Below are 15,587 nucleotides of genomic sequence, written 5' to 3'. Positions count from 1 at the left end.
GAGTACAATTTGAAATCAATGAAAATCGAGTAGAATTTGAAATCAATGAAAATCGAGTAGAATTTGAAATCAATGAAAATCGAGTAGAATTTGAAATCAATGAAAATCGAGTAGAATTTGAAATCAATGAAAATCGTGTATAATTTTATATAAACGAAAATCGAGTAAATTTGTAGAACTGCAATTAACCCTTTGCACTTTGAAGCTTTTTTCTCGATATTCCTATCAATACACGCCAATACATATTTATTTTATTATAATATACCAACAGATAAATTGAAATAAAAATCATTATACCGCTACGGAATTTCATGAGAATTAATAAATTAAAGATTTTGTATTTTTATTTATGCATTTTACGCGATTTTACAGTCTTAATAGTTTATACGCATAGTTAGTACGCATTGCAGTGAAAAATGATAATTTTTCATCTTAAAAAATAAATGTTATATCCACAGTTCTCGAATTCTGTTTGAAATGCACGTTTTATGTACGACTTCGGAATGTCTAAAAATCAACGGAAAGAAGCTTGTCATCGTTAAAAGAGATATAATACATAATAGAGGTGTATATGTAATAGAGGTACGGAGTCCGAGCAATCCACTGTTTTATGGAACGCGTGGATTCGTAATTACTAGTGATACATTTGAAATTTACGTTTCACATGACGATTAAATATATTGGTAAGACGTTCGTTGCTTAGGCAGACACACGCCTTTTTAATCGTCCGTGAACGCTTGAACGGCCCCAACTATGAAGCTTCATGTCTGAGAGGAATGATGCGGTTTGTTGAAACTGCAATTGTAATTACGGTTCGCAGATGCATCATTGCATTTATATGGCTGTTTGACAGGAAAACGAGTCTTCTAGTATCGTCTCGCTTTTTCCTGCAGCCAGCTATCTCTTTCCGCGGAAAGGAACGACTAGTCTCGTCCGTTCCCTCCAGTTTTTACTGTTTCACAGTATCGCGTGGCGAACGTGAAAAATCGCATGACACGTGTTAAGGGCCATAGGTCAAAATCCTAGATAATTCGCGAAAATTTGATTTACAAAAATCGATTCGGCACGGTATAATTTCGTAATTTTAGTAAGATTCGCAAGAGGCAAGAATGTTGGAAAAGTAATTCGTGTCGCGTAACTTTGCTTGGCACTTTTAATTGAATAGAACAAATTACTATAATATTATCACATTTTTGAGATTTTTGGCGCGATCGATGAAGTGTGAAGGTACAGCAACGATTCGAATATTAATTTATCGACTACCTAAAGTTACTAAATAATTAGTTTTAATTTTGGAACTAGATATAAGTCACTTAGCATGAGCTTACGATGTAAATCTAGGAATTAGGTTTAATTAATAAGCAAAGCGTTGCAGAATTTTTGGGCCAACAGCATTGTATAATAAATGAGATATAAAATAATGGAAAGATTGAAAGAAGCCAAGAACATTGTGATGTATCAACTTATTAAAATAATTTAAGATAGATGAAGGATTGTATTTGGCTTTTATGGTTTACAATTGATACGAGCATTTTTTATTTTGCATAAACATCCGTAACTTCGTACGTTTCACGAATTCAAATAGACCCCAGACACATTTTCTATGGTATATGCTTTCAGAAAATTCGATAAAAAATTTGTATTTCTAAGAACAAAATTATGCTGAGCAACGTCATATAATACATTGGCTGGAACACATCGACGGTCTTTCAAAAATTGTACAGTTAGTAATGTATGCTATTTCGTACGCGCAATCATTGTAAACTTGTATTGACGAGAAAAAGTAACGATTCAATAGCCGAGGCGGATTGGGCCTCTTCGAGAAGTTTACGACGCGCACGTTTGACGAGCGTATGGTGACGAGAGAACCTCGTAGACTCCGACCTCCACATATAAAAGCGACAAAACGCCTCGCAAAAATGCGGTATTGTCAGGCGCTCGAGGTCACGCAGTCCTCCGTCCCGGGTCTAACGGCACCGGTCAATCGCCGCCACCCTTAAAATTATCTCTCTCGCACCACCAGGCTCTTCCGTGGCGTTCCCCTCCACGGCTCGCTGATCCGGTAATCTTTGGCAAGAAGTCAATTTTTCGACTTTTCAGGATATTTGTTTTCCTCGAAACTGACAACCCTTTCAATCGTTGAAATCCAAAGTATTAAGTTCGTCGGACAACTTTGCGATAAAATGTAGCGTTGCGAAGACTTCATTCAATTGAAAGTAAAACTAATTATTTTAATTATTTCTTATTTGAACATACAAATTCAAGTTCGAAAAATGAATTTCTTTAGCGGTCCACGAAAGAACGTGAGAAGTTTTGTATATGACTTTTGGCGCACATATTTATTAACTTTTAAAGTATTCAAATTATTTTTTTAAACTGAGAGAATAAAAATTTCGCGGGCTGTGTTTGGCTAAACGGAGGTCGAACAAACAAACAAAATGGCACCTTGTTTAGTACGAATTTGACTATTGTGTGAACCACCATAAATACAAGTTTCAAGAATTAAAAAGATGACGGCACTTTGAAGTTTAATTATCGATTTTGTCGAATTTCTTGATCTATGACATACTGAAAAAAATGTGCAGAAAAACATTTTTAAAATACCATAGTTCAATACCAGTTCGAAAACTGAGGTTACATGAAAAAACGGGTCCAAAGTTTTATTTATCGGTAAACTTCGGATTTTATGCATTTATGGCAAACATGAAAGAATGAGATGGAAAAATAATAAAATAATGGAAAGATTGAAAGAAGCTGAGAATGTCGATGTATTATTTTCAATTTATTAAAATTATTTAAGAAAGGTGAAGGATTGCATTTGACTTGGTACATTTCACGAATTCAAATAGATTCCGTCGCAGACACATTTTCTATATTATATACTTTAAAAAAATTCAATAAAAAAATCATTCTTGCTGAAGTTCCAGACAAGAATACCCCCTTAATATGTTATAACGAGTACGAAATTCCGTGGTGCTTAAAACTCCGGTCATCTCGTTAGTGAGCGTATCCTAACTTTTGGCTTGTAAACTTTTCCATGGCAGAGTGCAATTTGAATTTAAAGTACTTTTTGTTAACGAACCTAAATTCGCTATAAAACCGTGCAGGCATTTCTTTATTCATGACGCCAGCATTGTGCCCGGACGGTAAATACTGTCTCATTGGTTCGACTATATTTCGTTCTACGGTCAAAATTATACAGCTACTGTTTTTCTGCATCCATTCTATTAGCAAGAGATTGACCGATGATATTTCGAATTTTATAATGACGTATACAGATTTGTTCACCATTGAAATCGAGTTGATGATTTCTATGAAACAGTCCATTGCAAAAACGTGAACGAACTTGTTGATGCAACAAAACTTACAAAACGCGACAATGAAATGTCGTAAAGAAAATTCCAACGTCTGTTGAAAATTTTTAGTCGACCGAAGTTGGAACTAAAACACGTGAAAGTATGGCCGACAACGTCCAATTAAACGTGACAATTAAGACTGCTTAATTAAATACATGTTATATGCCTCTTTTATATTATAATAATAATGATTCCATTCGTAATGGCCGATGGATTGGACAGTTTCGATTGGTAGAAAAGAAGAAAAAGAAAATTGTATGATTTATGAGCAAGTGAGGAGTCGACCCACAATTAAGTTCGTTAATTGGCTCTCAGGAGATCCAGTCCACTGAAATGAATCGCGCAAGACCTATTTTTCATGTATGCAGATTCGGCTGCCAAAAGGATGAAATATGTTTCCTGTTTAAGATTATCCGAAGGACATTCTGTTATAGGTCACATTAATTATTGTATTAGCTTTAATAAACTCGTACGACTCGTAGTGTACGTCTCAATTGAGCAAGAACATCGACAACTTTTAAGGAAAAAAATCTACGATCGTAGAAGAAATTATTACAAAAAGAACGAGTTTCTTTAGTTTTTATTTTTTGCAATTGATGAAGGCAATTTTTATTTTACATAAAAATTTCTAATAACGAGGAAGTATAATAGGAAAAATATCTACTTTTTATGTAACTTTGGTGACTTTATTCACATCGTAAATCGTATAAAGATCATGGCGAACCAGATTTTTCATAAATGTCATGAATTAAACAACGTAGCACTCGCCTGCACCACGTAAACACTAAAAGGGGGTAAAAATGTTGTCACAATCGTAAAAAATTATGTCACGATAATAGCATTTTATTACGTGAACTCGAACATGCTATAAATGTACCAACACCTACAATTTCGCAGCCACTGCGATAAATACCGGATCTCTCGGTTTCTATTCGACTAAATACATGGCTCTGATCTTGTCAAATTTTTATGGTTCGCGGTGCGACGTGCTGAGGAAACGGAAAGGTCAGGTGGCAATAGTTGTTCGAACCGACTGTATCCAAGTTGTTACGCGAAACACAGTCATAAACCTGATCGTGAAAATGAAGACTGACGATGCAGTAGCATTACGGAAACGGTGTAACCTCCATAGTCGCGCAGTATCAGGGACACTATGATGTCCTACGTGTACAATACGTGACACGGAATCGGGACCAACGAGAAAGGGTGACTAGCTTCAAGGTTCCCCTTATTTCCCACGAGGGACCGCGTGGAAGTGACGAACACCGATACCGTTGAAAGTTCGCACCGTATCATCGAACAAACCAGCCGCACTGTAGCTCTTTTCACCGATGATTTAATTAAATAATTCAAAATTTCATAATTATATTACTATATTATTATATTATTATATTATTATATTATTATATTATTATATTATTATATTATTATATTATTATATTATTATATTATTATATTATTACATTATTACATTATTATATTATTACATTATTACATTATTATATTATTATATTATTATATTATTATATTATTATATTATTATATTATTACATTATTACATTATTACATTATTATATTATTACATTATTACATTATTATATTATTATATTATTATATTATTATATTATTATATTATTACATTATTATATTATTATATTATTACATTATTACATTATTACATTATTATATTATTATATTATTATATTATTATATTATTATATTATTATATTATTATATTATTATATTATTATATTATTACATTATTACATTATTACATTATTACATTATTACATTACTATATTATTATATTATGACACTATTACATTATTATATTATTATATTATTGGAATAGACTAGCGTAAAAATTAATCTTTTGGAATTATATTTTAAATAACTCTGTCTCCCTCAGATGGGTGTCGCGGCAGTCAAAGTGTTAATAGTGTAACTGTGATACACTTTCCTTAATAGAGTGTTTAATAAAGTGACCATATAAATGTAATTATTTAAAAGCAAGCTGTTAAACAGTTATTCGCTACCTATACATAAAATTCACTTCTCCAAATTTCATACAAATTCGATTGCTTCCCCCATCGAACCCGCAGCTGCTATTTTAAATTCATTACCGACGGAAAGTAGGTTCTCTATGCGCAGAATAATTTTCATTAAAACTCTAATGACGATCCCGCGGATCCATATGCAAATTTTCGAAGGTTATTTTATAAAACGAGAATAAAGGTAAAATTGCCTGCAGCTAAAATTACCGTTTGCTAATGGAAACATTTAACGTACTTTACATATTTACAAACACGAAGAGCATTTTTATACGCTGTTACGTCGGGAACATGTTTGTTTAATTCTCCATATACGCGAGCATCACGAGTGCATGAAAATTAGCGATCTAATAACAGAATCCTGATATACAAAATTCTCGTTGAGAACACCATCGTCACAATGCACTTAGCAATTAGTGCATCGTACAGTAGGCTGGAAACCGGTTTATCGCGTCCAAAATTAATTTAGCGTTATTGCAAGATTTACGGTCATAGTGTGGTAGGTCGTTGAATTTGTCTCGGCGTCAACTATTATATTACGAGGTCAAAAATATTTATTAACGTTTAAAAAATCGAAACGACTTCAATTATTTGTAACAAAAATTTTGTTCCAGAAACTTTGTATATTGAAATTTGTAGAAAAATTAATACCGATGAACTTTTGTTGGAAACATTTCGTTACCAGAGATCATCGAAAATGTGTGAAAAATCGATAAAAGTTTCTGTTCGGCCGCAGTCGCATTGGGCCAGTCACACAACTCTGCAGTACCGTGAAACTCCGCTTGTTAAAGTCCACGTAGAATTCACATTTGCAGGTACTTGCACTTAAAAGTTACGTGTACGTGTTAATGATAGTGCAAAATTTCATATAAAAAAAGTCCGACATCTACCATTTTTACTCAATTTGTTGTAAGCTTTCTCAAAGTTCATATTTATAAACACTCAACATTTTCTCTTCGCGAGTTAAAAAGTTCTCACGAAATGCATTAATAATTAAAATGCAATCGTTGACATGAATAAAAGTGTATCGGACACTTTGTATTCGATATTCAATAGGGAATAATAAAAATAATTCATTTCAGTTTCGATTTGAAGATCTTCTCTTTATAACGTTATTCGACAAAATTAACATTTTGGATTTCGAAGTATCAATAGGATCTTACTTCGAAGGAAAAACAAATTTTCTTCAATATAGAAAGTTGATAAATTGTCTTTTGGTCAGAAATTATCGCGTTTGGTGGCTCCAGACATTGCGATTTTTCTAAAAAAGAAAAGAAGAATGGCGATTATACAGTGACTTAATCCGAGCAAGGACACTGGAAAATGATAATGGATTTTACGAAACCTTGAAGCCAGGTCCAGATAAGAAAATGATGTTAGCCATGAATAGTAGAGAACGCACCGTATCCGCGAAATTCCAGTCCGCTTCTTTGTTCGAGAGACACAATGAAAAACTGTGTCAACATCTCCTAATTGCAGCAGTTCGAGCTGCCAACAACGACACCGTATCGTCTCCTTCATCCTTTATCGCTGCCGCGGTAAGATCGCGAATTTCGCGATTCGTGTCCGTCGGAATTTTTCGGATCGGTCCAATAAAAGCGGACCATGTCGTCACTCTATATGTACAACCAACAGAAATGTTTAGCCGTTCTCATTTGCATGTCTTACGTCGCATATAAAAGCCTATGTGACTCCAAAGTACACGTTACGCGGTGATTTTCTTCCGAAGATCGGCATTTCTGTAGAACACGCTTCGTTCTTCGTGTTACAAGGTCCTCATTCGAAATTTATCTTCCTGCAGATCTGATTTCTGGAAGTCTAATTTTGCTGCAAAGTTGTCGTTCCAAAGTTCTCTAATGAAAAATTCTCATTCGAAATTTATCTTCCTGCAGATCTGATTTTTGGAAGCCTAATTTTGCGGCAAAGTTGTCGTTCCAAATTTTTCTAATGAAAATAAACGCTGATGTATATATGTTTATTATTCGATCCAAAATTTTCTTGCGTTACCATGAACGTGGAATTATTATTTAATAATATGGTTAATCTAGATAATATGGATAATGGATTAACTTTTTAACGTTCTTATGTTTTGCGAATCTTAATCCTTTGCACTCGACTGGTGACTTCGACTCACCACGAGTCACAATATTCAATTTCATATGATATATACAGGGTGTTCCACAATTATTTTAACAGCCGAAAATGAGCGGTAGCTGAGGTCATTTGAAGTAACTTTTTCCTGTGCGAAAATGCAATCTGCGGCTTTATTTACGAGTTATTAACGGAAAACACTGACCAATGAGAGGTGACGGCGCGAAGTTCGAGAGCCCGCAGCACGAGGCTTTGACAGATGGTCAGGACGGACTCGAGCCGCGTTCGAAGTATTGAACAAATCACGAAGCGAACACTTTCCGGATTTCTTTTTACTACGTAACAGTAATATTTTTAAGAAAAACGCTGTTCACCTTTACTTTAGAACGTCTGAAGAATATTTACTAATTTTCGGACCCGAAGTAGTAAGTAATTTAACCGTGACGGCCGTTTTAATTTTCTAGTGTGCATGACACCTTGTGTGTAACATATGAAATTTTTAAGCAAGGTGTGCAGTGAAGATTAACAAAGTACGTAAATGATATTTTAATTTAAATAATTCCGTGTCCGAACCTTGACATAACCTTGATATGTCAAGGTTATTGATAATATTCTTCATATTTCTCTAACAAACACATCCCTTACGTCCTTTAACACGATTATTATTTATTAAATTAGCTTTGCGAATCATTCGTTGAACTGTGTTCGGACACGGAATTATTTAAATTAAAATATCATTTACATACTTACCTTGCTTAAAAATTTCATATGTTGACCTTGACAGAACCTTGACATAACCTTGACGTGTCAAGGTCATGTAAAGGTTATATCAAGGTCATGTCAAGGTTATATCAAGGTCATGTCAAGGTTATGTTAAGGTCATGTCAAGGTCAACATATGAAATTTTTAAGCAAGGTGTGCAGTGAAGATTAACAAAGTACGTACATGATATTTTAATTTAAATAATTCCATGTCCGAACACAGTTCAACGAATGATTCACAAAGCTAATCTAATAAATAATAATCGTGTTAAAGGACGTAAGGGATATGTTTGTTAGAGAAATATGAAGTTGACCTTGTCATGACCTTGACATGGCCGTGACATAACCTTGACATAACCTTGACAAGACCGAAGGTCTTGTGAAGGTCATGTCAAGGTTATGTCAAGGATATGTCAATGTTATTCACTGTACATCTTGCTTAAAAATTTCATATGTTACACACAAGGTGTCATGCACACTAGAAAATTAAAACGGCCGTCACGGTTAAATTACTTACTATTTCGGGTCCGAAAAATTAGTAAATATCCTTCAGACGTCCTAAAGTAAAGGTGAACTGCGTTCTTCTTAAGAATATCACTGTTACGTAGTAAAAAAAATCCGGATAGTTCTCGCTTCGTGATTTGTTCAATACTTCGAACGCGGCTCGAGTCCGTCCCGACCATCTGTCAAAGCCTCGTGCTGCGGGCTCTCGAACTTCGCGCCGTCACCTCTCATTGGTCAGTGTTTTCCGTTAATAACTCGTAAACGAAGCCGCAGATTGCATTTTCGCAAAGGAAAAAGTTACTTCAAATGACCTCAGCTACCCCTCATTTTCGGCTGTTAAAATAATTGTGGAACACCCTGTATTTATGCAGTACAATGTATATGTATATAATGCACATACAAAATGCAAATACTTGAGTGAGAGAAGCTACTTTGAATTCAGAGTTCAAATGGCTTCGAGTGCAAATGGTTGATAGAATTGGGAAATTACGATAGATCGACGTAAGAATAAATTTTGAGACCTTGGAAAATGATTATGTCACTCACGCATGGGTGACGCGCCGTGTTATGGTGCAAAAGACCGTCAAAGCTTTTCTATCCAGCAGAGCGACGCAAAACACGCTGACTGCAGAAACTGCTGGTCAAAGTCACGAGGCACGCAGCTAAGCACGTGCTGTAGCACGTTTTGTCTTCCGTTTTCTTGCTTCCATTCTGCGCTGGCTCTTACGGAATTCTTTTGAGATTCGTACGCGCGAAGTAGACTCTAACAAGTCTACTATCTTGCTGCGTATCTCGCTCTTGAAAACCGATCTGTGAATACTATGCAATTGTAGAGCGTACCGACTTCCGGGCATTTTAAAATATATAATCACTGTGTTTCTCAAATTATTTTTTCAATTTCATAAATTATCAAATTGGAGCGACGACCATAAATTTTCCATAATCGTTAGGTCGCAAATCTTTCTAGAAGCTCCGGTAATTTATGAACTTTATTCCTCCGCGAATTATGTTCGCCGAGCGGAGAGCTGCGTTAAATTTGCATTTAATTACCGTGAAAATTAGTGTTTCGTTGGTTAATAACCCACAATGGCTGTGAATTAAAATGAATAGGGAGCTCATGCATAGGGATATCGAACGTCAAAAATAACAGCATAGTCACGCCCGTACCATAAAACCAGGCTATTGTCTTTAACTCCAGGATCCGAGTACGTCTATCGTTAAGGGTGACTTGTAAGGGGGTGGTTTACGACCGCATTATTCCGCGAGTGGGGCGGCGGATGATAATGCAACGAATTATTCGCGAATAACCTGAATTTTACTCCTTGTATTATCCGCGCACTATTTACAGCCCGTGAAATTTATAAGCTGGTCGACGACGTACAAAATCGCGTTGGACGGAGCTTTTGATAAACGAAAACACCATTACTTTCGAAAAACGATGAGCAAATCCAACGTCTTAAACTTCTTAATGTCTTTGTTGGTCTTGCTGACGCACGGAAATGCGAGTGCATAAACTTTTCCGGTTTTGATAATCTTTTCCGATTTTCGATGTCGTCGACGATTTTCCGACAGCAGTGACATATTTTTATTATACTTTTTAATGACCCAGAATAAAATCCAGGAGAACGTCGTTTCATTAATGTACGTCAATGTAACGCGATACTCATGATTAGACTGCGGAATTTTATGCAAAATAAATACTTGTTGCATCTGTTACGAGAAGCAACAAGAACCAATTAGGTGGTATTATTGTTTAGTAAGCTGCGAATAATGTTTCCACGCTTTTCAACTATTTGAATGTTTTCACTGTGTCGAATGACAGCTAGACAATTTGTTTATAAATATACATATATAATACACAATACATATATACAATACAATGTACATGTATGTATATCCTAAAGGTTTGAACAAAATCTCTGAGTTACATGGCTGAACCATTGTACAACAGAATAAATTATTTATTTGTATATGCAGTGCGGACAATTCCTAAATGTATTGCTCTTGAATTTAAAATCAGGTCAGATAAGAATAATATTTTTTTTTTTTTAAATGCACGCCTGTTTCGTGTATAGTACAATTGCTAAAAAATCTATTGTCTAATCATGAGCATTTTACGAACTGATTTTTAAGGACACTTTAAGAACAAAGTTCAAGATATTCGGCCCAAGTTTAAATGTAAATATTGTAAAAAAGAATACAATGTTATATCACGATGTATGACAATTGAGCAGAGTTAAATGCAAGATGAAATACGTATAATATATACGTTGTCATTAGTAAATAAATATTATAAACAAATGACTATGTGATAACGAGTTATTCGTCTGTCAAGTAGGCCTGCACTTGCGGAGCATCGAAGAGCCGAGGATGACGGCGGAGACGGCAGCACCTTGTGTACAAGGGGTGCAAGGGGTGCAGAGCGTTATGGCGGGTCAGGGCACACTGCAACAGGTGCAAGATGGAAAATCCACCGGCAGTTTTTATTCCTCGACTTCGGCCATGTACGACCCGGAGTACGCCCGCATGGAGTCCTGGCTCGACGAACATCCAGATTTCGTCAACGATTACTTCCTCAGGTTACCATGAAAACACAGTATTGTCGTCGAAGCTGCGTTACATTTATAGAGAAAATATTTGAGATACTATATTTCACGTAATCGATCCTTCACAATTCATGTGAAATTCATGTGAAATAGTATTTCAAGTAGGACATAAAATTTCAGTAAATTTTTGCCCCCCATTTCCGGATCGCGAGACATTTTTGGGACACCCTTTGTTTTATTAATATACCTAACTTTGTCCGAGAGTGTTTTAAAAACCGCTTTATTATGTAAAATGAAACAGCTTCGCGTTGTTTTGGCACTTCGATCGAATTCTGACGACAGCTTCCACCGTGTATCGTCCGCAAGACGTAATTTCCCCGCGATTTATGCTGGCCAGAAGATGACCAACGATGTTAACCGTGGCAAATTAGGTATTCCGTAAGGGTCGCTCGCGTCAAAGCGGAATCTGGTCTAAAATGGGAGCAGATTTCCTAGTTTAGAGGGCCGCCTTCCCTAAAGATGCGCAGCCACAGCTATCAACAGAAGTTCGTGCGATCGCTCGCTCGCGCGGAAACGTCCAAAGCGGTCAAACTGCGAGGAACAAACGGCTCAAAGTGCACGGCCGGCACACCGGACCCAAATAGAACGTCAAATAACAACGGAGCGCGACGTTCTCTCTGTAGGGCGACAATTCGGAAAGCAAAACAGGAGACCGGGTTTCCGTGGAAATTTCAGAGAAACTTCGGAGATCGCGAAGTACTCGAACGTCAGTTGGGAGACCGGCTGCCAAGTGGGCCCAAACCGGAGACTCGTGCTAACATAACTTTTCTCAAAGAACTCGACTCACTCGATCTAGACGTTTGAAGGCCATAATTGTTCAGAAAATTCGAACTTCTTGCATTTCCTTGAAGTTTCAAGTCCGTAGAATGTTGCGTCAAAGCGATATTTCGAAATTCGAACGTTTCGCGATCGAAGGTAAAGCTTCGAAAATCTTAATTTCTCAGAGAGAAAAGTCTTCTTTCGTGCTCTCCTCGAAACTATATTTTTCGCGATATCTCTCCGGAATTATGCATTCAATTTCCTTCAAATCGATCGGAAATACAGTACATTTTCTCTATTTGTTCCTTAGCTTTTAAACAAAAATGGACGATCTGAGGAGACACGATTATTCGAGCCTCATTTTCATAGTCGCCTATTGTCAACTATAAAATCTATAATTAATCTAAAACTGTATAATCTCCACTTCCCAAATCGTCCGTTTTTTGTTTACAAGCTGAGAGACAATTGGAGAGAATTTACGAAAAGATTCGCATTTGAAAAATCATCTAATATTTGCAAAACTGGCACTAACATGTCGACAAGTATCTAACGAGAATTTTTAGGATTTCACAGAGGGATTCTGTCACCTACATAACAAAATTTAAAAAAAAATTAAAACGTATTAAAACCTCTGCCACAAAAATTACGTTAATTTGAGTTGGTTACTTCTGCACCCAGTGGTGCACCCTCGTCTCTCGCCGAGTTAAAGTTGACTCTGTCACGTGGCATCGGCCATCAAAGTGTCAAGAAAATAGAAACAAAATTTAGATCCTTTAATTGAGTTTTAGAGCAGTCGTATAGTTTCGAAGGGTGTCCGCATCCATTTATCCAGCACTGTTCATCTCGTCAATCCGGGTTTTACGACCCCGGATTGGATCGGAACATCCGCGCGAAGCATCCATCGTCAATTCGTCTGGCATCTCAGCAAAACATGTTCACCAATCGTATGCTATTACGGTATCGACAGGAAAGTCACGAGGCAAACCGTGGACATGTGGCTGGTTTCTCACGCGACGCCGACGTCCTCGTCGAGCAGTTGCGTCGAGTTGTCAAGCCCGATCCATGCGGGTGGTACATCGTCTTCCGGTCGGGGTGGTTCCGGCGGTTCGGGTGCCACGACCCCTGTCCGGAAGATCTCGGCGCACGAGTTCGAGCGTGGCGGTTTGCTGAAGCCGATCGTCAACACGATCGACGGGACGCCCACCTTCTTGAGCGTCACACCCGGGGACTCCGGCCAGCCAGGAAGTCAGCCGGTCGGCTCCGGAAACTCGAACAGACCCCAGAGACGCTCCAGGCACGAGCTGAGGCACCTCGACGAGAAGGATCTCATCTTTGAATTGGTACGATTCGTTCTTGTGTTAAATGTTCGCCGAACGCGGAGGTTAGTCACTCGTTTTGTAACGTCGTTCTCGATTCGAAAAGTAGATTGCTGTAATTGAATTAATCATAGCTGTGTGCTAATTACTTACATTAACCCTTTGCATTCGGAAGATTTTTACGATACACCTACCAGCAGATCTGAGCAAATTTTGCAAAACTTGTGACTTTGCTACACAAAGTTGAAGTGAAATAAAGATCGTTACGGTGCTGTGAACTTTTATGGGAATTAATATGTAAAAGATAATGTGTTTTTGTTTGTGTATTTTACACGATTACCTTAAAGGGGGCATTCAGGCGAAAATCAACTGCCAGTAATTTTCCAGATGATGATTTATACGCATTAATGATTCGATTTATGCGCAGATATTTTACCAACTAATTTTGTCGATAATGGCGAAATTTTTTTTTATAGAAAAATTATCGATTACTTGTTTCGGTTTCGTTTTACTGGAAGAATCATTTTTTGTCGTGAAATAGTAAAATGTGATATTAACTGAAAAACCTAAAGAAGTTTTATATAATTTTGCGATACATAATATTACACGTGTTTACGATTAATAAAAACGCAATACTTGTCAAACTAATACCAAGATTACTCTATTGTCTTACATTATTTCATTCAACGCGATCCGATTGATTAATGAGACAAAATATACTTTTTAACAAAATCAAAACAGAGTAAATAAACATAGAAGAAACTCATCGACGCTTTGCTGATTTTTTAAATGCTTCAAGCATCAATCAGATTGCTCGTCTAATTCTTTTATCCCAAATAAAAGCGTCGCATTTATGGCAGTTCTCCCCAACATCCACCGAAGTCGCGACGGATTTGGATCGTCAATAACCTGACTTTTTCGATCAGCAGGAACAATTAGAATGTTTCATTCAGTGGCCGCGCCACGCTGTGTAATTTGCAACCGTTTCAATTACGAACGCGCCCTCGCTGATATAGTTTCCGCGCGCGGCGCGGCGCGGCCCGAGCCTTGCCGCGCGGTATAATTGATGACGATCAATTGAACCGTAGGTCAAGGACATCTGTAACGAGTTGGATGTGAGGTCCTTGTGCCACAAGATCCTGCAGAACGTGAGCACCCTGTTACACGCGGACCGGGGCTCCCTGTTCTTGGTCCAGGGCGAGAGAGGGGGCGGTTGCATGCCCTCCTCGCAGAATCACGAATCCTCTTCGGCGGTGAGTCCGTCCGGAGGCGTCGGCCTCGGGAAGACGGACAACGGGAACGCGGAGCAACGCGAAATAGGATACTCGAGGAGCAGATGCCTAGTCTCGAAGCTGTTCGACGTCTGCTCGAGATCGACCCTGCTCGAGATGGAGAAGAAGGACGAGATCAAAATTCCCTGGGGCACCGGGATCGTCGGCTACGTCGCCGAAAGCGGAGATCCTGTTAACATACCGGACGCTTACAAGGTAAGGATTCGTTGTTCTTCTCGAGATCGAGCGCTTTAACCCTTAAATGCATATTGTTGCCAATTGTCTACATTCCAGTTCCACTTAATTTTATTCAAAAACCTGAGTATGTGCGTTTCCGAACACACGTTGATAACAATAGACAATAGACCATGTGTGAAATAAAAGACTTGACATTACTTTTGGCGAGTAAGTTATATGTTTTTTGACATTTGAATGTGGTGGGTGATAACCTTCAATGTGTTACTTGGTGAGATATTTTCTTTTTTCGAGTTTAAAAATTGCTTTGTGTCACAACAAAAATCGCAATTGCTTTGCTGCATTTCATTTATAAATAATGTGAAAATTCCTATATTAATAGATAATATAAATACATAACCATTTGTTTACGTCTACAATAATTTTAGTAATAAACGCATATTGTTGCCAAAAGTATACATACAACTTTTTTTCAAAATAAATACTCAATACTATTACCTAGATTTTTTTATTTATTTTTTACGTAACCTATGACTACATTCCTATAAAAAACGATTTTTTAAAATTCAAAACAAAAAATCATGCATTTAAGGGTTAACGGACAGTGGTCCGGATCCACGAAAAGGTAAACGAAAATTCAATTTTCAGCCTTCTTGGAAGTGTATGAAACTTGTTTT

The 15,587-nt window shown here is 37.1% G+C and overlaps 1 protein-coding gene across 5 annotated transcripts in view; it reads left to right on the top strand.

The window, feature by feature from the left end:
- Window positions 1–15,587, top strand: part of LOC117228701 (dual 3',5'-cyclic-AMP and -GMP phosphodiesterase 11) — a 177,753-nt gene that overhangs the window by 143,951 nt on the left and 18,215 nt on the right. For 3 of the 5 annotated variants that reach the window (XM_033484643.2, XM_033484640.2, XM_076525775.1), the window contains 3 exons: window positions 11,099–11,342; window positions 13,096–13,468; window positions 14,533–14,931. In XM_033484643.2, the coding sequence (XP_033340534.1) occupies window positions 11,134–11,342; window positions 13,096–13,468; window positions 14,533–14,931 (981 nt within the window). In that variant the 5' untranslated portion in view covers window positions 11,099–11,133. The remainder of the gene's footprint in view (window positions 1–11,098; window positions 11,343–13,095; window positions 13,469–14,532; window positions 14,932–15,587) is intronic. The other 2 variants (XM_033484642.2, XM_033484641.2) reach the window with 1 other exon arrangement.

This window comes from Megalopta genalis, chromosome 12 (assembly GCF_051020955.1).
Source record: "Megalopta genalis isolate 19385.01 chromosome 12, iyMegGena1_principal, whole genome shotgun sequence".
NCBI lineage: Eukaryota > Metazoa > Arthropoda > Insecta > Hymenoptera > Halictidae > Megalopta > Megalopta genalis.
The sequence above is the reverse complement of the archived record's forward strand: the minus strand, read 5'-3'. Positions and strand labels throughout refer to the sequence as shown.